At 40.8% G+C, this 26,231-nt stretch overlaps 1 protein-coding gene across 1 annotated transcript; it reads left to right on the top strand.

The window, feature by feature from the left end:
• The first annotated feature begins 1,018 nt into the window (after positions 1-1,018).
• Positions 1,019-15,063, top strand: LOC128688491 (glutamate receptor ionotropic, delta-1). Its single transcript, XM_070082606.1, has 4 exons — positions 1,019-1,376; positions 1,969-2,150; positions 9,346-9,476; positions 14,881-15,063. The coding sequence occupies exons 1-4, from the start codon at positions 1,202-1,204 to the stop codon at positions 15,020-15,022; spliced, it is 630 nt and encodes a 209-aa protein (XP_069938707.1). The 5' UTR covers positions 1,019-1,201; the 3' UTR covers positions 15,023-15,063.
• The last annotated feature ends 11,168 nt before the right edge of the window (positions 15,064-26,231 follow it).

Here is a 26,231-nt window from a genome sequence, read left to right as displayed (position 1 = left end):
ACACCATCAGTGTACGTGCTCAGTTCACACCATCAATGTACGTGCTCAGCTCACTCCATCAGTGTACGTGCTCAGCTCACACCATCAGTGTACGTGGTTTGATCCCATGTATGGTTAGAAACATTTGGCGTGTTTCCTTGTGACACATGCTGTCCCTGTTCACGTAGCAGCAAGTAGGTACCTGGGTGTTAGCCGTCTGGTGTGGATTGCATCTTGGGGGCAAAAGTTAACCAAAGGTACCCGATATGCTCTGTATAACTTGGGGCTTTCTAAATAGCACGTCACTGTTATTAGCTAGGTTTGTATAAGTTCTAGCATTTACTTGTAGAAATAAATATTGTTATTAGTGTTATTACAGCTGTGAAATAAGTAGCTATGTGGTAACAGATTGTTATGGGTCGCATCTTTGGAGAAAACTCCATTGAAAAAGAAAGTTATATTGTGTATTGCTTTCTTGGTTTATCTTGTGTTAAAAAAAACTTTCGTCAAAACAGATAGCATAAAACTTCAAATTGAATTATTAATGCAAATGCCAAGAAGACAACTAATGAAAAAATTACATATCACTGTACAGTAATATAATCTGCTTAATAAAAACTTCACACAAATCGTCTGCAATTTTAAATAATAAAGATTAAAGTTTTTATAATTGTTCTAGTACACAAAAATACTTAGTGAAGCTTCTTGCAATCCAGTCATGCGAATGAGAGATATAAGATAATGAGATAATGTAGATACGGTATTTAATTAAGTGGTAGTCTGTAGGCTCAGATTTTACACTTGAGATAATATGCCCTCACAGTTGGAGAGTATCTTAAATACACTCAATGAAAGACAGACTGGAAGAGGATTTTGATGGTATAGGGACTATTAAGCCAATCCTCACAACATGCAATAACTCTATTTTGGACCTAGTGTTTTTAACTGTAGTTATTGGATGCTTATGCCTTGACAATAGCTCTAGAGTATTACTTTTATGATATTTAGCTATAAAATTGAAAGATAAAGTTTAAAAATCGTATGGACACAGATCAATTAACCAAGAATATAGAGCAAAGAATACTTTTGCACATACTGTAGGTTTTGTGCTTGTGATATGACTAAGTTGTAGGTTAGAAGTTCGCCTGTATTGTGTCTAGGTTGTAGATTAATTTCCTCATTGTTGCAGAATTTCCATGGCCATACTTTCACCATCGTGACTATGGATTACGCTCCTTTCACCTTCTATGAAGTTAAGAAAGGTGTGGTCCACCTGAAGGAGTGTGTGGACGATTTCTTGCTCAGAGCAATGTCTTCAGCGCTCAACTTCACGTACAGCATCAGGGAGCCCCCAGACGGCCAGTGGGGCCTACGACTCGAAAACGGTTCCCACACTGGTCTGAACATTATTACTATGGTCACCTAAAATGTTAAACCAGCGCTAGTTTGATACATGAAGTTATTCGGCCACTAACTGTCTAAAGCCATAACCATTTTATTTTCAATTTCACTTATTATAATCGCTGAGATGAGCTAAACTAATAGCAGTACAGTAAAAGTATTCCTTAGATAGGGATGTTATGTCACCATGGTTGTTTAACATATGTATAGATGGGGTTGAAGAAGAAGTTGCAAGACGTCTGAGTTCTGAGACAGTCAGCCTTGTTCCGAGGAAGACTATGATAATTCTAATTATTCAGAGTAAAAGCCCATCATCAACATAAGAGATTCCCTCCCTATCTCTCTTGAAAGTATTTTTAATTTCAATAAGTTACTATAATGGGAAACCTTTTATTTTAATTTTCAAAAGACTGCATATGGTAGGAAACCTGATACTTAAGTTTATGGTGCAATGTTTTCTATATATTGACTTAACTTTATGTAGCATCATGTATCTTTCTTCTCTGGTCTGTCCTTTTTGTTCTTCAATTACTGCATAGTTCCACTTCCCTCACATTCCTTGTCATTACTTGTGATCTCCGTTTGTAGGTGTGATAGGAGAACTGGAGAAGTACAAAGCAGATTTCTCCCTCAACATTGCTATAATAGGTGAGAGGGAGGAGGTGGTGGACTACACAGTGGGATACTTCAACGACCCTCTCACCTTCTGCACCAGTAAACCTCGACCCCTCAACCAGGCCCTCGCTCTCATCAGACCCTTCAAACCCTTGGTATAGTACTTTTCTTTTATATTCATGCTGAAGTGGGGGATTTCAACTTAAGGCACCTAAAATGGAAGAATATAGCAAATAATGTTGTTGCAGAGATAACACCACGAGGCAGCTCAGATGAAAACTCACACACACACGAACTTTTAAATCTCTGCACAAAATTCACATTAAACCAACAAATAATAGAGCCTAGTAGATTGGAGAATGGTTTAAAAAGACACTGTGACATATATATTAGAAAACGTTTCGGTCCTGGGACCTTGATCACTTCTAACATGTTAGAAGTGATCAAGGTCCCAGGACCGAAGCGTTTTCTAATAAATATATCATAGTGTTTGCTTACGTGTCTTTCTAAACCAACTTGTCGGTATTTATTACCGAGGTTTATACCAGACTGGGTTATACACTGGAGCTCATCTTCGCTAACAATGATGATCTGATACGAAATGTCACCATATCAAAAACAATATACTCAGATCACAATATAATAGAGGTTCAGACATGTATGCGCGGAGCCCCAGACTGACAAAAAGTGATCAGTCACGAGGGATCCTTCACCAAATCCAACTTCAATAAGAAGAGCATAAAGTGGGACCAAGTAAACTAAGTCCTAAATGATATAAGCTGGGAAGACAGACTAAACAACACAGACCCCAACCTATGCCTATAACAGATTAATTATGTGGCACTCGATGTATGCTCAAGGCATATTCCTTTAAGAAAAAAGAGAAGATGTAAATTAGAAAGAGAAAGGCGCTCCCTTTACAGGTAAAGGCAAAAAATAATAGAACGGCTAAAAGAGGCCATTATATCTACATTACGTAGGGAGACACTGGTCAGAGAAATAGCAAACATCGAACTAAAGCTAAAGGAATCCTACAGGAGTCAAGAATCGCGAGGAAGAACTAAAAGCCATAAATGAAATCGAAAGAAACCCAAACTATTTCTTCTCTTATGCCAAATCAAAGTCGAGAACAACATCCAGTATTGGGCCCCTACTTAAACAAGATGGGTCCTACACAGATGACAGCAAGGAAATGAGTGAGCTACTTCAAGTCCCAATATGACTCGCTTTCAGCGAGCCGCTAAACAGACTGAGAGTCGAAGATCTAAATTAATTTTTTATGAGAGAGCCACAGAATTTGGTAAGCACAAGCCTATCTGGCATTATCCTGACGCCAAATGGCTTCGAACAGGAGATAAATGACATGTCCATGCACTTTGCCCCAGGCGCAGACTCGTGGAGCTCCGTGTTCATCAAGAACTGCAAGAAGCCACTATCAGGTGCTTTGAACATCCTATGGAGAGGGAGCATGGACACTAGGGTTGTCCCACAGTTACTAAAATCAACAGACATAGCCCCACTCCACAAAGGGGGCAGTAAAGCAATAGCAAAGAACTACAGACCGATAGCGCTAACGTTTTATATCATAAAAATCCTTGAAAGGGTTCTGAGAAGCAAGATCGCCACCCAACTAGATACCCATCAGTTACACATCCCAGGGCAGCATGGATTTAGAGCAGGTCGCTCCTGTCTGTCCTAACTACAGGACCACTACGACAAGGTCCTGGATGCTCTAGAAGACGAACAGAATGCAGATGCAATATACACAGACTTTGCAAAAGTCTTCGACAAGTGTGACCATGGTGTAACAGCGCACAAAATGCGTGATAAAGGAATAACAGGAAAAGTTGATAAATGAATCTATAATTTCTTGACAAATAGAACACAAAGAGTAGTAATCAACAGAGTAAAGTCTGAGGCGGCTACGGTGAAAAGCTCTGTTCCACAAGGCACAGTACTCGCTCCCATCTTGTTCCTCATCCTCATATCGGACATAGACAGGGATATAAGCCACAGTGCCGTGTCTTCCTTTACAGATGACACCCGAATCTGCATGACGGTGTTCTCCATTGAGGATACTGCAAGGCAGACATCAACCAAATCTTTAAATGGGCTGCAGAAAACAATATGAAGTTCAATGATGAGAAATTTCAACTACTCCGATATGGTAAACGTGAAGAAATTAAAATTTCATCGGAGTATAAAACAAATTCCAACCTCACAATGGAGTGATAAACTAACGTCAAAGACCTGGGAGTGATCATGTCAGAGAAAAATGACATGATGGACAATGAGAACCTTCAAAACTAGGGATGGCAGGCCTATTATGACATTCCTCAAGTCGCTTGTTCTATCTAGGCTGGAATATTGCTGCACACTAACAGCACCTTTCAAGGCAGGTGAAACTGCTGACTTAGAAAATGTACAGAGCACCTTCACGGTACGCATAACTGAGATAAAACACCTCAGTTACTAGGAACACTTGAAGTTCCTAAACCTGTACTCTCTAGAACGCAGGCGGGAGAGATACATGATTATATACACCTGGAAAATCCTAGAAGGATTAGTACCAGACTTACACACGAAAATCTCGCCCTACGAAAGCAATAGACTCGTCAGACGATGCAACATCCCCCCCCAGTGAAAAGCAGGGGTGACTCTAGCATGTTAAGAGACAACACAATAAGTGTTAGGGCACCAAGACTGTTCAACTGCCTCCCAGCATGCATAAGGGGGATTACCGATAGACCCTTGGTTGCCTTCAAGCAGGCACTGGACAGGCACCTAAAGTCAGGACCTGACCAGCCGGGCTGTGGTTCTTATGTTGGGTTGCGTGTGGCCAGCAGTAACAGCCTGGTTGATCAGGCCCTGATCCAGCATGAGGCCTGGTCACAGACCGGGCCGCGGGGACGTTGGCCCCCGGAACTCTCTCCAGGTAAATACTTAGTAAGTTTAGTTTAATGCTAAAGAGCTTTAATAAATTTACCTTCATGAAGTTGTTAAAGCCACATGATGTAAGCACAAAGACCAGAGTGATCACATAGTACCTGGGTAATGAGAAGCTTGGAGAACCAGGATGTGAACTCAGGCTTCATCTGACGATAACTTTGCTTCCTATGACTAAGAGACTTAAAAGCATTATGCAGAACAAACAGACCAATTTTAAGGTTTCCATTTAGATTACCTAAAGAAGATTCCGAGGGTCACCACCTCTGCAGCCATCAACCTTTCTGGTAGATAGCCTGATCAACTAGTCTGTTAGAGTTAGCTGCATGCAGTTCAATATAGGCGCAGCCCATCTGATCAGGAGCTAACTTGAGTTTGTCCAGTCCCTCTTGTGATGAATGGTTTGAAAAACCGACAAGTTGAAGATTGAGACACTTATGCAGCATATGGGAATCTTTATTCAGGAAACGTTTCGCCACACAGTGGCTTCATCAGTCCAATACAAAGAGGAAGGCGTAAGGAGAGGAGGAGAATGAGGTAATCAGTCTCCAGGTTGAGGGACTGATTACCTCATTCTCCTCCTCTCCTTACGCCTTCCTCTTTGTATTGGACTGATGAAGCCACTGTGTGGCGAAACGTTTCCTGAATAAAGATTCCCATATGCTGCATAAGTGTCTCAACAAGTCCCTCTTGTAGACAATTAGAAGTCTGATGATAGTTTTCCTTATAAGAAGAACATGTGAAAGAAGGAACACTGCAACAGGCCTATTGACCCATTCGGAGCAGGTCCATTCCCTCCCCCCGGATTAGCCCAATGACCCACCTAGTCTGGTCACCTCCACTCAAGGAAGGAGCACGGCACCAGACCCAGCAGCACAAGCTAGTCAGGTCTAACTCACACCCACCCACACCCACTCGTGTATTTATCTAACCTATTTTTAAAACTACACAACGTTTTAGCCTGAATAACTGTACTCAGGAGTTTGTTCCACTCATCCACAACTCTATTACAAAACCAGTGCTTTCCTATATCCTTCCTGAATCTGAATTTTTCCAACTTGAAACCATTGCTGCGAGTCCTGTCTTGGCTGGAAATTTTCAGCACACTATTTACATCCCCTTTATTTATCCCCGTTTTCCATTTATACACCTCGATCATATCCCCCCTAATTCTATGCCTTTCGAGAGAGTGCAGATTCAGAGCCCTCAGTCTGTCCTCATAGGGAAGATTTCTGATACATGGGATCATCTTTGTCATCCTCCTCTGTACGTTTTCCAGAGCATTTGTATCCATTCTGTAATACGGTGACCAGAACTGAGCAGCATAGTCTAAATGAGGCCTAACCAAGGATATATAGAGTTGAAGAGCAACCTGAGGACTTCTATTATTTATACTTCTAGATATGAAGCCAAGAATATTGCGAACACTAATGCACTGTTGTCTTGGTTTTAAATTACTGCTAACCAGAACTTCTAAATCCTTTTCGCAATCAGTACTATTAAGATCTACATTATTTAGTTTATATGTGGCATGGTTATTTACCTGTCCAACATTTAGAACTTTGCATTTGTCAGTATTGAACTGCATCTGCCACTTCTCCGACCATTGCATCAGTCTATTCAAATCATCCTGGAGTGCTCTAGTGTCCTCATAAGAATAAGTTGGACGGCCTATTTTGGAGTCATTAGCAAATTTGCTTATGTCGCTATTTATTCCCTCATCTATGTCGTTTATGTAAATAGTGAACAAAAACGGACCCAACACTGACCCCTGAGGAACACCGCTTGTGATGTGCCCCCATTCCGATTTCTCTCCATTTATGCAAACTCTCTGCTGCCTATTTGTCAGCCATGCCTCTACCCAGGAAAAAAATTTTCCTCCTATTCTATGTGCCTTAAGTTTCTTCAATAGCCTCTGGTGTGGAACTCTATCGAAAGCCTTACTGAAGTCCATATACACAATATCATATTCATTACCATGATCTACATCCTCAAACACCTTAGTGAAAAAAGTTAATAAATTCGTAAGACAGGAACGCCCTTTTGTAAAACCGTGTTGAGATCCATTAATCAATCTGTGCCTACCAAGATGGCTACGAATTGCTTCGGCAATTATTGATTCCATAAATTTTCCCGCTATGGAGGTAAGGCTAATTGGTCTATAGTTCGAAGCCAAGGACCTGTCACCTGCCATGTAAATAGGTATTACATTTGCCATTTTCCACTTATCAGGCACTATGCCAGTTTGTAGTGATACGTTAAAAAGATTAGCCAAAGGTATGCTAAGTTCCTCTTTACATTCCTTTAACACCCTTGCAAACAGTTCATCAGGGCCTGGGGATTTGTTAGGTTTTAGTTTCTCTATTTGTCTGAGGACCATGTCACTAGTTACCGCAATCGTGCATAGTTTATTATCGTCCTGTTCTGCATAATCTATTATTTCAGGAATATTGCTAGTATTTTCCTGGGTGAAAACTGAGAGGAAGAAGATATTGAAAATTTCACACATATCCTTATCACTGTCAGTGATCTGACCAGAGTTACTCTTAAGTGGGCCAATCTTGTCCCTAATCTTACTTCTGTATATCTCAAAGAACCCTTTTGGGTTAGTCTTTGAATCCCTTGCGACCTTGGCCTCATAATCCCTTTTTGTTTTTCTTATTCCTTCTTTATTTATCTCTTTAATTGAATATATTGATTTCTTAACTGCCAATCCCGTCTTTTGATACGCGTATATATGCCTCTCTTTTGACCAATGAGATGTTTTAAACTATTGTTCATCCATTTGGGATCATTTTTGTTAGATCTAATTTCCGTACTCGGAACAAAAGTTGTCTGGGCAGCCAGAACTATGCTCTGAAAAACGTCATATTGGTAACCAAGATCACCTACCTGACCCATAGTCAGGACATGCCAATTTAGCCCACCCTGGTAATTTTTCCGTCCCATGAAGTCGGCCAAGCGAACATCTGGGACAGAGATTTGATTGCAGTTATCTGGGTAATTCCATGATATATTGAAACTAAGTGATTTGTGATCACTTTCCCCAAGCTCATCATTAACCTCAAAATTATTAATTAGTGAATCTTTGTTGGCAAGAACCAAGTCAAGCAGATTGTTTCCTCTAGTTGGTTCTGTCACAACCTGTTCTAAAAAGCAATCCTGAACCGTATCAAGAAAGTCACTAGACTCAAGATTTCCTGTCATATTGTTCCAGTCAATTTGTCTAATGTTAAAATCTCCCATTATCACAACATTTTCATATCTAGATGCCTTATGAATTTCGTCCCATAACAGCTTACTGCACTCCCTATCAAGGTTTGGAGGCCTATAAATCACACCCAAAATTAATTTCTCACGTCTCTCAGCTTATGCCTGTTTGCTTTCATCATTGTTTTTAATACCCCTGAGTAGCTTGTAAGAACCTCGGGAGAACTTCATTAATAATTATGGGATTTTTAAATGGTGCTGGTTATTTGAACTTGGTATGAGAGGATTTATTTGTAATGAGTATTTATTCGTTGCTTTTGTTGTTTGTTAATCCTGTCTTTGCTTTTGTATGCCTGGGGTATACCTTCTAGAGGGCTTCGGGGGCCAACGCCCCCACGGCCCGGTCTGAGACCAGGCCTCGTGGTGGATCAGGGTCTGATAAACCAGGCTGTTACGGCTGGCCACATGCAAAATGACGTACGAACCACAGTCCGGCTGATCAGGTACTGACTATAGGTGCAATTTTATGACTGAGCACTGAGTGACCTACGTAGTCAAAGTGTTCTGTAAATGTCACTACAACTGCTGCTACTCGCTGAATACCTGCTTTACGTCGGAGAAGTTTTGCAGTGTCTACCGAGCCTCTTGCTCGGAGTGCAGAGTTAGTGCAAAAACTACTAAAATAAAGTTAACGTGGTAACTCAAGTATGAACGTTATTGCATGTACAACAAATATTATTGTGAAAGTTAAGACACTTGTGCAACATCTGGTTATCTTTATTGTAAACGTTTCGCCATCCAGTGGCTTTATTAATACAAATTCTTGGACATAATTAGAAAACAGAAGAACTATATACAAAAGATGAGGTAATCAGTCGCTCAGCCTTGGAGGTGGTGTTTAGAGCACCACGGTGTTGTAAACACCACCTCCAAGGCTGAGGGACTGATTACCTCATTTTTTGTATATAGTTCTTCTGTTTTCTAATTATGTCCAAGAATTTGCATTGATAAAGCCACTGGATGGCGAAACGTTTACAATAAAGATAACCAGATGTTGCACAAGTGTCTTAACTTTCATCTTGTCGGTATTGTATACCTGTCTTGCACAAATATTATTGTGCTGCAGGTGTTGTGCCACACATGTTATTGTGCTACACATACTGTTCTACAAGTGTTGTTGCATGTGTGTTGCAGATGTGGGTGGGAATCACAGGAGCATTAGTGGTGATATGTGTGATGTATTACGTCGCCTGCCAGGTTACTCGCCCACACACCTCCACTTCCTTCTCTCTAGTGCTGCTCAACATCTTCGGAGCCTTCCTCTCGTACGCAGCTTTTAGTACTTTACCTGTCTCGCCAATAATACTTTTACCTGTTAACAATAATCTCCACTATAAAAAAGAAATTAGCTCTTAGTTTATGTTTAAAGTCAATTGATTTTGTACATGGGTCATTAAGCCTGCAAATCACCTGTTGTCACAAAAATATTAAAATTTTATTTATTTTTATGTAAATTAAAATACTAAACAATTCCGGTACATTCAGTCTATGTACTCTTTGTAATTGTGCTGAAATGTATATAAATTATAAGTTTGATAATTTTGTCCATGAACAGTTTAACAATAACAGTTAAGTGCTATTGTTATATTTAGTCTTAATCATTCATTATACTTCATTACTACTATATTACTATATGTTTATTACTTTCTATAATCTACTGGAACAATGTACACTTACACCATTATTGTTCAATCACCCCTTTTAACAGATATTAATATGTCTTCTTATTTACTTTCTGCAATTCTTAATCATTTAAATATTTACCAGTTAACCCTAAATGCTCAATGCTGAAATGGACCCTGAACTGAATCTATATAATCTAAATCCCAATCAATATTTAAGTGAAAGCAATTGTCTTCACTACACAGCACCGGAAGCCAGTACTGTCCTCAGCAATTCCAGAAGTATTACAGTTTTGAATTACAATGTTAGATCCCTAAGTAAACACTGTGATGACCTCCTGGCACTCCTATATTAATTAAAGACAACCTTCTCCTGCATTATTATTAATGGAACCTGGCTTAAGCAAGATACAATGCACATCTACACACTTCCCGGATACACAGCAATCCACAACAGGCCAGAACAAATTGGGGAAATATTGCCATCTATTATTCTAATGAAATATTATGTTGCAACACCATATGCTTCACTGATGAATATGGTGAATATATATTTGCAAACCTCTCTGTAAAAAGCTTAAAGGACCCTATAGCAATTGGGGCCGTATACAGTATGCTCCATACTAATATTCCAGCATTTAGTGCTAAGCTAAAAACACTGATTAAAGATACACAAATAAATAAGCACCACCTGCTACTAGCAGGAGACTTCAACATCAACCTTGACCTAACAGATGACCAACCTGTATCTGACTTTATTAACAATATGAACAATACACTACTCATACCAACAATTACAAAACCAACAAGACTAACTGAGACGAGTGCAACCATAATTGACCCCCTAAAAGCATAATCATGGACAACACTGCTGATCACTACCCAACTTCCCTTCTAATAAACATTTGTAAGCATATAATGGAATATAATAAGTTCTCTTTTCGACTCTATGATGAGGCGTCAATAAGTAACTTCACTGCAGAACTAAGCTGAATTGACTGGTATTAATGAATGGGCAGACATATTTCTAAACAATATGTATAGACTAGTTAATAAACATTGTCTATAAAAACTAAACAGATACTAATAAAAGACTAAGTTACCCATGGCTTACTAACAGCATCCTAAGATTCATCAATATGAAACATCAATATGAAAAAAATATAGAAGTTTAATAACTATAAAGATTTTATCAAACACTATATGTCGGTCCTCACCAAGTTAATCAGAAAATCCATGCAACTGTATTATTCTAATAGATTCACTGAAACGAAAGGAGATAATAAAAAGAGCTGGAAGATTCAGATCCTGTTCATCACAACCCGTACAGAACTAGTAATATTGTGTTAACTCAAACCAAACGAATCGAAATTCCAGCCTATTGATACAACTAACAAGATAAATGACTTCTTTCCAAACATTGGACCAAATCTCGCCAGTAAAATTCCAATTACCAATGCACGAGCTAATGATTATGTAGATGGAAACTTCCCAACATCCCTCTACCTTGCTTCGACAGACCCCACTGAGGTTACCATGATTATTAACTCGCAAAAAAAAAAAAAATCAGGAAATGTAACCCAAGTGCCACCACTACTGTACAAACTTGCGGCTCATATCCATTCACCCACCATTGCATTACTTTTTAATAAATCATTAGAAACCAACATTTCTCCGGCATCACTCAAAATACCAAGGATTACACCAATACACAAAGATGGTGACGCAACAGATGTAAACAACTGTAGGCAAATATCAAACTTTCCTTTACTTTCCAAAATTTTCGAGAAGCTCATTCACAAAAAGTTATTCTCCTTCATAACATCACAAAGCATTCGCAACCCCTGTCAGTTTGGCTTCAGGAGAAACAAAAGCAAAAACTGACGTAATAATAAAAATACTAGACCTATTTTACACGGCACTTGAAAAAACGAATACCCGCTTGGACTCTTTATTTATCGACCTTAAAAAAGCTTTAGATACAGTAGATCACAGCATCCTACTCCACGAGCTGGATCATTACGGTTTAAGAGGACAAGTACTTGCATATATCAAGTTGTACCTTACTAATAGAAAGTGATACGTCTCTATCAAGGACATAACTTTTTCAACAAGACCCCAGGACGCTGGTGTACCACAGGGAAGCGTTCTTGTCCTCCTCCTTTTCCTTTTATACATGAACGACCTTCCATGCTTATCACAACAACTCACGCCTGCTCTCTTTGCTGACGACACGACTTTTGTCGTCTCCCACACTAATCTAGCCTCACTTAATACTATTGTTAATGAAGAGCTCGCAAAAATGGCAACCTAGATGACTGTCAATAAACTTAAACTGAATATAGACAAAACCTTTTACAATATGTTTGGTAGTAGAGCAAATGAGGTCCGACTGAACATTATGCTTAATGCTTAATGCTTAATCCTCATTGCTGAAACATAATGAGAGAAAATTCCTGGGTGTACACCTTAACAGTAACCTGATATTCAACACCCATATCCAACACAACAACAAAAAAAAGTATCTAAAACAGTTGGCATCATCTCAAAGATACTTTACTCTGTATCACAAGTAGCACTACTTACACTATATTATTTATGCCTGGTGTTCCACAACAACAAATCATCTAAAAACAATAATAACCCAACAAAAAGCTGCAGTGAGAATGATCACCACAAACCACAACTAGACAACCCCCTCCCACCAATTTTCAAAGACATAAACATACTCACTATACAAAACATTCACTCGTCTTACTGTGCAACATACATTTACAGAACAATCAATTCTAATATAAATCCCGACCTGAAGCGCTATCTTGACACTTGCAATATGACCCACAGACAATAATAGACAAAAAAATCTGACATTCCCCCGTGTAAGACTAAATCTTCTCAATACCTGGAGTATACCTGGAGAGGATTTCGGGGGTTCAACGTCCCCGCCGCCCGGTCTGTGACCAGGCCTCATTTCGGATCAGGGCCTGATGAACCAGGCTGTTACTGTTGGCCGCACGTAAACCGACGTGCGAACCACAGCCCGGTTGGTCACGTACTGACTTTAGGTGCCTGTCCAGCGCCTTCTTGAAGACAGCCAGGGGTCTATTGGTAATCCCCTTTATGTATGCTGGGAGGCAGTTGAACAGTCTTGGGTCCCTGACACTTATTGTGTTGTCTCTTATTGTGCTAATGGCGCCCCTGCATTTCATTGGGGGGATGTTGCATCTCTTGCCCAGTCTTTTGTTTTCATAGAGAATGATTTTCGTGCACAAATTTGATGCTAATCCCTCTAGAATTTTCTAAGTGTATAGAATCATGTATCTCTCCCGCCTGCGTTCTAGGGAGCACAGGTCGAGGAACTTCAACCGTTCATAGTAAGTGAGGTGTTTTATCGTACTTATGTGTGCCATGAAGGTTCTCTCTACATTTTTTAGGTCAGCAGCTTCACCTGCCTTGATAGGTGCTGTTAGTGTGCAGCAATATTCCAGCCTATACAGAACAAGCGACCTGAAGAGTGTCATCATGGGCTTGGCATCCCTAGTTTTGAAGGGTCTCATTATCAATCCTGTCATTTTTCTAGCAGAAGCGATTGATACAATGTTGAGGTCTTTGAAAGTGAGATACTCTGATATTATCAAATCCAGATCCTTTACTTTAGTTTTTCTCTCTATTGTGCGGTTTAAATTTGTTTTTTACTCAGATAAAGTTTTAATTTCCTCACTTTTCCTCATCGGAGTAACTGAGATTTCTTATCATTGAACTTCATATTGTTTTCTGCAGCCCGTTTTAAGATTTGGTTGATGTCCAACTGGAGTCTTGCAGTGTCTTCAATGGAGGATACTGTCATGTAAATTCGGGTGTTTTCTGCAAAGGAAGAGACGGTGCTGTGGCTTACATCCTTGTCTATGTCAGATATGAGGATGAGGAACAGGATGTGGGCTAGTACTGTGCCTTGTGGAACAGAGCATTTCACAGCTGCCGCCTCATACTTTACTCTGTTTATTGTTACTCTTTGCGTTCTATTTGTTAGGAAATTTTTGATCCATCTATCAACTATTCCTGTTATTCATTTATCACGCATTTTGTGCGCTATTCCACCAAGGTCACACTTGTCAATGGCTTTTGCGAAGTCTGTGTATGTTTCATCTGCATTTTGTTTGTCTTCTAGAGCATCCTTGGTGGTCCAGTAGTTGGGATAGGCAGAAGCGACCTGCTCTAAACACATGTTGCTCTGGGTTATGTAAATGATGGGTATCTAGATGAGTGACGATCTTGCTTCTTAGAATCCTTTCAAAGATTTTTATGATGTGGGATGTTAACACTATCTGTCTGTAGTTCTTTGCTACTGCTCTACTGCCCACTTTGTGGAGGGGAGGCTATGCCTGTTGCTTTTAGTAGCTGTGGGATGAGCCCTGTGTCCATGCTCTTTCTCCATAGATTGTGAAAATCACAAGATACATAATGTACAATGTACTAAAAAGGGCCCAAAATCTGGAACTCTACTAGAAATCTCGAGAATCACAGGTTCAGCTGGCAGTTTTAAAACTACAGTTAGAATACACCATCATAAATACATATGTAAAAAGTATACGTATATTTGCTAATTATCATGAACATAGTTAAAACTTTATAATCACTATATACTTACTGTCAATATCTGAAAACCTCTCTAATGTTAATCATTCCATTGTGTCCACCTTAGGATGATAATCAAAACTGTAATTCTCCTCTACCAAACTTATTAAGTCCATTTAACATGATTTAAAAGAATATTCAAATTTCATATACGTATTCATTAAATCACCTATTACCATATGTACAATTAGTGAACTGTTATTGTTTTATTAATGTTTAGTTGTAAGTTTGCCCGAAATGCTCTTCAAATAAAGGGGCTTTTGGCATGTACACCCAATTGTTATACCTTTGTGCAAACATGTATCATACTAAAATATAATTATCATTATAAATATGTATAAGTGTATATACAACCTGCAGGAGTTAAAGCACAAACCCTGTATGTATCATTATTTACTTCTATTTTTTTCAGGCAAGGATGTCACTGGAGTGTGGGGAAACGTGCCGCGGGTGCTGGTAGCCACCTGGATCATTATGTCTCTGGTAACACTTACCTCGTATGTAGCCATGCTTATTGCCTCCTTCACTCTGCCTCAGCTCTCCCCGACTGTTAACTCCTTGGAGGATCTTGTACAGTCAGACCTTGCCTGGGGCATCCAGGTAGGAATAAAATGCCATTGTAGTGTCTTGTGTATTTACAGTATATTTAGAGGTCATCGCAGAGCTATAAGTGGCTCCTCATCTTTGTTCAATAAATGAAAATAAATATTTTGGGAACAATGTGCATGAACATATCTGAAAATCCCAGAGTATATACAACATACATTGGACAAATGATATAAACAAAATTAAAAAAAAAAAAACACCATAGCAAACTTACTGTAACATGCTAATCAGACCCTTCTCGTGCCATTCAATTATCAAGGATTTATCTGACCAGTTTTTAATTATACGTATTCACAAAAAGCACTAAACTCTTATACCAGTTTTTAAGTAAAGACAATCAGAATATTTGCTTCGGTGACATTACTTGGCATTTAGCTTCACTAACCACAGTTCATTATTAATCAGTTATCTTTAAAAGCTTTTTTTAAATTTTGGGTTTGTCCTGTATCCATTATTTTGATTTTTTTTGATTACGAAATTTTTGGGCCCTTAAAAATAAGCTTTGGGGATCACTATAAAAGGGATGATGTTTTTAATAATCATATCTTAGAAAACAAAATCTGTAATTTTACCAAAAGTTATGCCAAAGGTGAAAAGCAACTACAAAATTTTAATATATCCATAAACTACAATTTTCGGTAAAAAATTTTCCCTTTGTATTTAAAAACCCCTCAAACTGGTAACAGGTAAATCACAAGAACAAAATTTTTTTTAATAGAATAAGAAATTTGGAAAACCCCCGGGGAAAATACATCCCCGGGTTTTGGGGGAAAACATCCAGCTTCATATATAAAACTGAAAAGGTGTGTGGCTCTGTGTAAAAAAAAGGGAGCATATTTTCCTGTTTTTATGGTTAAATTCCCTTTTTTAAAGGTTTGTGTACATTGAAACCCAGCTACTTCTAGCCCTTTAAACTTTTCAAACTTTCAACGGGTTAAACCTTTATTTTATTTCCCTTTGGGTTTTTGAAGGACCCTTGGGGCTGGGATTACCAGCTGCTAAAATTTCAAACGTGCCACTTTCCAGAAGCTGTTAAAGGGGGCCAAGGGAACCCCCTTTGGATGAATGCCTCGTCAGGGCCGGGACCCCAAGTATGCTTTCATTAGCCTGGGGCTCTTCATGGAGGACAGGATCGCCTCAGGACAGTACCCTATATCATTTATATCATGGTTTATATACTGGTACTGGTGGTGGGACGGAGGGATACCACAAATGGAAAAAGACATTATACTGGGGGCCCTTGGCCATCTTTTACTTAGTGCTTGTGGTATAAACCCTTTGGGTAAATCAGTTTTTCCATTTATACGGGATAATTTGCCTCCCATTCCTCCTGTGCAGTATGACCACTGCTGGTTTCTTCCCCAAGAATATTATAATAATAATAAGGTTTTAAATAATAATAGTTTTTTTGATGCTCTGAAGGGTTTTTATTCCAAAGGGGAGCTACCCTTGTAGTTCCGGGGTTGGGATGTAGAGGGGGTTTTTTCCCTTACCCTCCAAACTTAGACTAAAAAATCTTTCATTATCCCCAAATAATACTGTCATTTCCTCCCACCTGGTGAAACTCTTTTTTTAACTAAACTATTATTTAATTAATTATATAAAATTTTTCAAGTGCAACTTAGGGAGAACAAGTCATGTCCAACTTTTAAAAGGGATACAGACCATTACCCCCACCTCATCCTCCACACCAGGCCTGTTTTCCTTGTTTTTCCCCCAAAGAAATCCTCTCTAGTCTGCCTTATTTTTTAAAGAGTTGTCCCCCCAATCGCCCCAGAAATTTCCCCCCTCAACAGACTGTCATCTAATCAGGTCCTCTAAATGGTTTTCACCCCTTTCCCCAAATTTACCCAAACCCCCCCCTCTCTTATTGACCAAACCCCAAAAATAGGCTGACCCACAAAGTGGGACCAAAATGTCTAGTATTAGCCATTCGACTGAATTTCTGCCCCAAAATTAGCCCCCTTAAGATAGAAAAAACCATCTGCCCTCTCCCCTAACGGGCCCGGAAAAATAACCCCAGTGAATTTGCCCATGTCACAAGGTTTGTTATTAAAATTTAAAAAACCAAGTGCTAAACATGTAAGGGCTTCAGCCTGCGGGGTGGGTGGGCAAAAATTTGGAAAAATGCTTGATCGAGCCCAGCGAGGAAAAAAAGTATCCGGGAGGATGAGTTGGGAAGGGGGGGAAAGGCAAAATATAATCAATGGTTATATATTAAATCTGTTGCTCCCAAAAAAGTTAGGGGAAGTTTTAAAAAAATGAAGCCCGAAGGGGGGAAGATAAAAAAAGGGATTTTAAAAAGGGACAACGACGAGAAAAATTCGCCTGTTTACTAATAGACGGGGACGGTCCAGAAATATGGAAAACCAAAAATTGGAAACCAAAATTTGCACAGAGGGAACTAGGCGCCTCCATGAGATACCCAAGAGACTTTTTTTCCCGATTCTGGATAGGAAAGTGCAGTTTTCCAACCTCGCCCGAATCAGTGTTGTTCCCGGGGTTTGGCCGGAAGGGGGCAAAAGATTACAGGAAAATAATCTGAAAAATTGGAATACCTTTTTTTAAAACAGGGAATCATGAACCGTTGACGGTGAAACCAGCCTGCCTCCCGGGCCCGAACATCAACAAAAACCAGGGACCCAGCAAAAAAAGGGGTTGGGAGACTGCCAAAACGTAAAGTAGGCATGGGTGCCCCCTATGGATAACTGCTATGAGACTTGCATATATTTCCGGTTTAAAAATGCTTTGGTGCCCTCATAAATGCCCTTATAAATAACATTCGGGGAACACTGGGAAACCCTGAGCCGCCAGAGGATTTGAGCCATCAGTGTAAACTCGAACGGCATGAGAATAAGACCGGAAGTGGGGTTAAAAAAAAGGGGCGAGAAGCCACAATGGGTATTTGTTTTCACGCATGGCGGGGGAAGAACGGACACGAATTTTAAAACCCTTTCCCAAAGGGGGAAAAAAAGAAAACAAGATGAACAAAAAAAAGGGGATTCAAGAAAATTCAAAGGAGTGAAGATGAAGAAAATGGGGACCCAAATAACGCCCTTCTATCCTGTATGTAGAAGGGACCGTCATGGGGAGGGACAAAAATTTTAGGCAATGGGCATTACGTCGATTTCAAGGAAAAGGCTTTTACGGGGAAAAAAGGGAAAAGCCCCCAGACATAAACATAATCCCGACGATGGAGGGGCAATTTTGGGAAACCCATTGGGGGAAAGGCTGAGAATATATCTGTCGCCACAGTTTAGTTTCGAAAAAAATTATGGCTGAATTCAGGCAAAAGTAGATTTGGGACGATCTGCGTCCCCCACGAAAGATGAGCAAAAGGTTTTAAGAGGTTCAGCCGGCTATGGAAGTTGTTTTCAGGGTGGTAATGGTTTTCCCGGCATTCAAACAAAAACCAAGAAATCTGACCGTATCACGTTCGGGGATACAGGAACCATACAGGAACAATGGAGTATCAGGGGAAAACCCAAAACGTCTAGCGAAAATAATCTGGGGGTTTTTAGTACTAAAAAAATTTAGACCCATGATAGTAATGGAAACAAGGGTTTATAGATTTTTGGGGAAAAAAAGGGGCGCTATTTAGGCGACAGTCAACACCTGTACAAGCTATAAAAATCCCAAACAAAAAATGAAAAAATAAAAAAATGGGACAACAGGGATCAGATCTTTTTATAGCAAGTAGAAAGAGGGTTTAAGAAAATCCAGAGGACCCCTTTCCCAGCAAGGACAAAGCCCAAAGGCAATGTCTCTCAGACAGAAATTTTTTAAGGGAAAAAGTGGCAGATTGATTCAGAGCCCCGGGAATGATTGGAAAAAGATGTTATATTCCCGAGTAGTGCAATATGCCCTTTAAAGATCAAAAAGACCTAAAAACCGAAGGGTTTACTAAAAGGCATTACAACATAGGTATCTAAGTGAAGAAAAGGCGTCAAAGAAGTGGCCCCTTAAAAGCCAAATTGATTAGGGGAGAGATTTTGTGTGTCTCAAATCCCACCAAACCCCCATTTACTAACGTTCCATAAACCCCAAAAACTGTCTGGTAAGAGCAATGGGATGATAGGGGGGGGGCATCAGGGCCAAAAGTACCTTTTTGGAAAAGGCAGAAAAACGGAGTTTTCGGGGAAAAACCCTCATGCGCCCAAATAAATTTAAAAAAAAGGAAAAAGAGGACTGCGGGGGGCTGACGGATGAAATACAAAGAAGGGAATGTGAATGCACAGGCCCAGCTGCCCCGATCGGAAAAGGGAAAAGGTGTCGGTTCTATTTCTAAAAAGTGTAAAAAACTTTATAAAACCCTTTTTCGTTAAAAAAAAATTTCCAAAGACAGTAACTTTCCCCAGACCAAAGGAAAGAAACAAGGGGCATAGATGGAGCTTAAAGAGATGTGAACAGGAAAATTTTCCCAAACGACCATAAGAAAATCGAAGGAGGTTAGAAAGATAATTTTCCCAAAAAGGGGTTAACCTTCCCCGAATGACATTGAGAACCACCTCCCCCATTTAAAAATAAAGGAGTCGTCGGGTCCTTTATGATGATATCGGCCCCATGGCACTTGTCAAACATTGTACGAAAAACAAGTGGGGAAGCCATCAAGGAACCCCCCTTTTTCTGGGGGTGCCTACCGGGAGGTTGGGGGAATTTTTGAGGTTGTGGTTAAAACCAAAAACAAAAAAAATTGCAATAGCTCAGCATTTCCCGGGAAAAAAGGGGGGTTCTCCACTAAAAAAACAGTTTGATTTGAGTAGATGCCCCCTCAAAGTGCCAACATGGGATAAAAGGAGGTCAGAATTTTGTATGAGATGGGGAAATGATCACTGTCATGTAAACCCAGGGCATAAAGGGAAAAAAATACAGAACAGTGGAAACATAAACACATATGCAGTTTAATGACCCTTTATTGACAACTTTCGCCCACACAGTGGGTTTTTTCAATCCAAACAGATCTCCTGGGGTATTTTAAAATTCTGGTTTTTTTTCCCCCCCCCCCTTTCCCAAGTGGGGGCCCCGGCACTGGCCCCCTGTCTAGGGAGTGCCCGAGCCCCGTCCCCATGGGGGGGGAACAAACCCCCTCATCTTGTAAGGTAAAAACCGGGGCTCTGGCCCCAACCATGCCCTAAAGGGTGTTTTGGGTGGGCCCCAAAGTTTCCCTGGGGGAGTCATTTTTTCATTTTGGGTTCGCGGCCCTTTTGGGGTCTTAGATGGTATTGGGTTTTGGGGGGGGTAAAAAAATAAATATTTTCCCTTTTTTGGCCTCCAGTTGGAGGATTCGTCTTCTTCTTCGTGAAAAGAAAGTGCGTCGGGCAAAAAGGCAATTACAGGGTTGTTTGGGGCCACACCCCGGCTTTGGGGGGACAGAAAAGTGCGGGTGAATGGTCATGGATAGTTGCTAAAACAAAATTGTCTTAAAAGGCCCCTTTTCCAAGCATCCTGAATTTTCTTTTTTGGGGTGTATCTGACTTCCACAAGGTGGGGGGGCAGTGAGTAGTCTGGTCATGTCTTCGTGGTGTATGAGCAGTTCGGTCGTAGGTATACTGGACTTTTTCCGCCCTGGGTGATGATGGATTTCTAAAAACAGCATTGTGTTCTTATTTTTGGTTGTGTAGAAGTATACCCCCCTTCAGATATCGGACCCGTTGTGGGCAGAAAGGTCGGGACAGTGGCACCCGTAGGTGCACCCCAGTGTCTTTTTTTTTTGCTTTTTTGGCTGGTGGCTGAATTGGGAAGGCGAGATTTGGCTGGTCAGTTGTCTAGCAGTGGATAAACCCCGGTAGGGGAACCCCATTGGTGGGTTTTCCCGACTCTCAGAGGTCTCTGTTTTGGTCCATCTTTTGTGTCTAGGGGAAGGTTGTGACAGCGGTGGGAAACGGTGATGCTGGAAATTTTGCAGTAGTTTTTGGATCTCGGTGGAAGGGGGTGATGGGGGAAGGGAGGCCGGGATATTTTTTTAGTTTGAAAAGTTCATTATTTTGTTGGGGGAAACCCAATTTCCAGCTGCATTCTGTACATGAGCATACATAATGAAAACAAAAAAATCTTGGGGGGGATTTTGGCAAAGGTGCTGGCAGGAAGTGGGGGGAATTGGGTGGCATGAAATATTTTGGGGAAAACTGTTGAAGTTTGGGGATAGCAGAATTGGGGTTTTTTTGGGTTAGGTTTTTTGGGTTTTTGTTGTTTTTTTGAGTATGTCTTTTCTGGTAGGGCCCCTGGCAGAAAGAGTATGGTGGTGGCCCAGTTAAAGCATTTAGGTGGTGAAGCAGTAGTAACTTGAAGTGTGACCCGGCCAAGGGGGAAAAAACTTTTTTTGGTAGGACAATCATTTGTTTTGTAATTATGAGTAAAAATTATAGCACGGGAGATATTTTGGGAATTTTTTCTGCTTTTTTTTAGGGTTGATGGAAGTAGTGAATAGCCGGGCCCCTCAAAGAGCTCGGGGCTTGGCCAAGTTGACGTCACTGAAGGTGCCCTTTCCCAGCATGGATAAACTTAAAAATTTTAAATGAAGTCCAATTGGGCCCCCAAGGGTTTTTTGCTTCGATAGATGACTTGTTTTCCCAGTGGCCTGAAAGTGATAAGGTTGTCAGTCCCCCAGGAACACATTTCCCTCCGGGCCCTCAGTGCGGGGGTCAAGAAAAAGAAATCCCCGGCCCTTGAAAAGGGAGTGGCAGGGGGGAAGGTATTTTCCCACCCTCTGTGTTTTGGTACGGGCGACAACGCCTTTGGGCGATAAAACCCCGATTACATTTGACTTGCAGCCTCCCCTTTAACGACAGCTGAAAGTGCTGGTTTGGGACGACTCTTTGGGTTTTCCCACTTTTTGGTTTGATTTTTACTCTTTGAGAATGCATCGTGATAAGCAGTGCAACAGAACTTGATGGGGCTCCCGGGGGTAAAAAGGTCAGCAGTATTTATAGTCAGGTTTAAAAATGTTGGGTCAGGGGGAAATCTGCACCCGATGATCTCCCGGGGGGATTATAGGTCAAAATCTTGGGTAGCGGCGGGGGTTATTAAAAGTTGTGGGGCAGCCCCTTCTGCAGTGTTCTATGTTTTTGTGGATAGCGATAAAGGGTTTTTTAAAGGGGTTTTAGCTATGTTATAAAGCCATTGTTCTGGTTGAAATTTTTATTATAGAGATGGGAATTTTCCGGATTCTTCATATTGAGTGTTGTCTTCTTTTGGGATAAGTTTTGGGTTGATTTCTGTAGTTAAATTAAATGGTTGTGGTTGCGATGTTGTACACAGGCTTTCCCTTGTATCGTCAGCCCTTTTTTTTGCTTGGTGTTCTAAAATACGTTTTGGAGGTCTTTTGAGGGTTTCCCCCACCTATAATTTGTTGCAGTATTAAAAGGGGATTCTTTTTCCCCTGCAGAGGATGGGCTTGTCCTGTCTACTCCTGGTGATGTCCTTGATGGTCGGGGGTTGTGGGGGGGAAAAATTTGGGAAATTTGATGTTTTGGGAAAAAGATTTTGGGAAACATGTTTGGCAATGGAGTTGGTGGGGGGGACTATGTATCTCTTCTCGGCAGTTTTCTTCTCTGGGTGTGTTAAAGATGTTTAATGCCCGCCGTCTGCAGTCTCTGATGAAGTGACAAATTTTGGAGTTTAGACAATAATTTTTCCCAATTTGCATTCTCCATCAAAAAACCCTATTTTGCAGATTTGGGGCCCTTTGGGAAAAAATTTAATTACAACGTTTATTTTTGGGTGTCGTGGTAGAGTAAAAGTGGAAAGATCTTTTGGTTGGTTGGTTTTTTCGATAGATTTTAAAAACCAAGTTCGTGGTCTTTTTGCAGAGAAGAACATAAAGGAAAAAATTTACTAAAAAGCCATCGATCTCCTGCGCAAAAAAATTGACGATTCACTTTATCTTCCTTTAGCCAGCGATTTCATCGCCCTCGTTGAACTAAACCATCCCCCCGGGGGGGTTAACCCCCCGGCCCAAGTTCAAAACTCCCCCCGTCCGTTAACCCCCTAGACCAGCTAAAAAAAGATTCATCCAACTAGGTATAAGTTGTTGACGGCAGAAGGATTTTGAGCTAGAGTTCGTCACGGCCACGCTGGCTGGAAAATTCGTCTGAAAAAATTGCATTTGTGGTCACAGAGGTGCCTTGCAAATTTTCCCTAGGGTTTAGAAATATACCAAAGTTGGATGAATCTTATTGGGCACTGTTTAGTGGTTAGCGCGACGGGCGGGATTTTTTGAGATTTCTATGGGGGGGGTTTAAATCCCGGGGGGGAAAGGGTTTATTTGCAATCGTGTCATTACGATTTTTTAAGTCATGTTGACGGCAGTAGGGACTTGACCCGGGAGTTGTCAGGGCCACCCCAGCTGGAGATTCGTCTGTAAAACTTGCATTTGTGGTCACAAAATTTGCCTGTCCCAATTTTTCCTAGGGTTTTAGAAATATACCTAGTTGGATGAATCTTATTGTTTTGGGTTCTAGTGGGGCGCGACGGGCGGGATTTTTGAGACCTATGACCGGGTTTCCCAACCCCGGGCCGGGGGGTATTTTTATTTGCAATCGTGTCATTACGATTTCGTCCGTTGAACTATTTTCGGTTTTTCGCGTTTTTTTTCGTCACCTTTTAAACAGACTTTTGGTCTGCCTGGCTCCCCCACTCAGTGCCGTTCGGGAACTTATACATGGAACATCTGGAACCCGGAGCTTTTTCCCCATTATTCCTTCCGGTCACCTGGTTCCTTATGTTGACGACATTCTCCTCATAACTCCCAGGCGCTTAAACTTCAAACCCCAAAGAAAAGCTCAACCAGGTCGACCCCCAGTCCAGTTCAAAATTTGAAGAAGAAGTCGACAACCTTTTCCCTTTTCCTTGATTTTTCTTTTTCCCAAAACTGACCATGAACTTTTTTAAAAAGTCTATCAAAAAACCAAACCCAACCAAAACGATTTTCCCCACTTCTACTTCACCACACCAAAACTAAACGGGTGAAATTTTTAGGCTTTTCCCCTGCCACACCCAGAATCTGCAGAAAGATTTCCCTTTGGGAGGGAGAATGCACTATAATTGAACAATTATTTTCTAAACTCCACTACCCTCGTCACTTCATCAGAGTTTGCAGACGGGGGCATTAAACACCCTTCAACACACCCAGAGAAGACACTCCCGAGAACAGATACATAGTCCCCCCCAAACCCATTGCCAAACATTTTTCCCCAAAACATCTTCCCCAATACATCATTCCAAGTATCCACCCCCACAACCACGACCATCAGGAAAATCACCAGTAGTAGACAGGCCCAACCTTCCATCCTCTGCGGGGGTATACATAACCCCTTGTAATGACTGCAAAAAATTATATGTGGGCGAAACATCAAAGACTCTCCAAACACGATTTCAGAACACAAATCCCAAGCAGGACTGACGATACAAGGAATGCCTTTTCCATCGCAATTCACACAACCATTTAATTAACAAAGGGGAAATAAGACACCCCAACAGAAGACATCCCAGTACCAAAAAAACCCGGGAATCATCGCTTATCTCTAAAAACCAACAATTTAAACCCGAAAATGGTTTTATAACATAGCTGAACCATTTGCCAAGAAACTACTTCAAAACTATCCCACATAAGAACATAGAACACTGCAGAAGGTCTGCTCACAACTTGTCCAATCCCCCTGCCAAGTTCCAAGATTTTAGACTCTAAAACCCCCCCCGGTAGATCATCAGATACAGCATTCCCACCTGACCCAACTTTTGAACCTGACTTTAATCCCTGTCCCTTTAGGCAAAGGGGCCTTAAAGGATCACATAAACTGCACATGTTTTTTTAAAATCGGGGGAGCACTTACAAGAATATTTAAATAGTTGAGGGGGAAAAAATTGAAAAATTTGAAAAAGATTTTGGGAGGGGGAGAGCCGGGAAATGGGTTTTGTTTTTAAAAACCTGGAGAGGAGAAGTGAAAGGCCTCCTAACTGATCAAAGAGTCGAGAGCCCCTCTCCATTAAAATGTAATAAGAGGAGAGGAGGAGGGAAGTAGAGAAGAAATCAGAGATGCCACATGCAGAATAGATAAGGGCCCGATGAGAAAGATTTTAAAGACGTTTTCCCCTTGCCCGGTAAATGTGGCTGGGTTTTGAAAGGAAATATGGATGGGACCAATAATGTGGTATACCTTGGAGCATGAAAATCACTTTTTTTAAAAAGCCCCATCGGGAAAAGGATCTGATGAATGTAATAAAATATACCCCAAAGATGGGACGGAAAACAGCAGATCAAAATTTTTGGTTTTTTAAAAATACCCAAACGGGAAAAAAACTGAGAGAGAAATTTTTGAGATCCGCCGATTACCCCTAAGGCCTTGAATATTTACTGTAAAAGCCATGATAAAATAATAGAGCATATCAGAAAATTTTTTGTAGATGTCCACTGACAAGGGGGGGTCAGAATGCCAACATGATGAGACATTGGGAAGCTGGTAAGGAGGAAAGTATTGGGATAATTTGAAAAAAGGGGCACAGAAGATGGGAATGTGAAGTGACGGGGGGTGGATTGCCCAAAGAAAAGGTTTTGGGTTCTCCTCGATGAACGTAAGATAACCCAATAATTTCAGATGAAAAACGTGGGGAAAAACGACGGTGGAGGAAGATGTATTTTGGGAAAAAGTGAAGAGAAAAAAGGGAAGACACCAAAAAAGGGGAAGAGTTGTTTTGACAAGCAAAAATTTTCCCAAGTGACAGGGGGAAACAACTGTACATGGTGAGGGGATGTTTTTCCCAACGGTTTTAGATGACTGAGGAAAAGGTCTAGATTCAGAGATGAGAGAAGCATTTTTGGGGAATGTCACGGGTTTTGTGGGTTAAGGAGAGGACGGGGAAAGATGCAGATTTGGGAGAAGAAGGGATATGTGGCGTCGATTTAGACTCGAGGGGACGCATAGACATTGATGCATGAGGGGAAGGAAAAGGGTAGAGACAGTAAGAGATGGGGCGGGAAACCCCGGCCCCCGGACCAAAAAGTTGGACACAGAGGTATTGCAAAAGGGACACAGAGGAAATTGTGGGAAAAAAACCACCAGGGTCTGGGGCGGTCTAGCATCCCTAGAAAAAAAAAGCCTTTGGGAGCCTGGGATAAAAAACTGCCACAGCCTAGAAAACCCTCTTTTTTTTTTGACAAAG

This window comes from Cherax quadricarinatus, chromosome 1, assembly GCF_038502225.1.
Source record: "Cherax quadricarinatus isolate ZL_2023a chromosome 1, ASM3850222v1, whole genome shotgun sequence".
NCBI lineage: Eukaryota > Metazoa > Arthropoda > Malacostraca > Decapoda > Parastacidae > Cherax > Cherax quadricarinatus.
The sequence above is the reverse complement of the archived record's forward strand: the minus strand, read 5'-3'. Positions and strand labels throughout refer to the sequence as shown.

Coding starts and splice junctions, on each gene's coding strand:
- LOC128688491 (XM_070082606.1), top strand. CDS start 1,202: ATGGATTACGCTCCTTTCACCTTCTATGAAGTTAAGAAAGGTGTGGTC. Junction 2,151..9,345: donor TCAGACCCTTCAAACCCTTG/GTATAGTACTTT, acceptor TGTGTGTTGCAG/ATGTGGGTGGGAATCACAGG. Junction 9,477..14,880: donor ATCTTCGGAGCCTTCCTCTC/GTACGCAGCTTT, acceptor TATTTTTTTCAG/GCAAGGATGTCACTGGAGTG.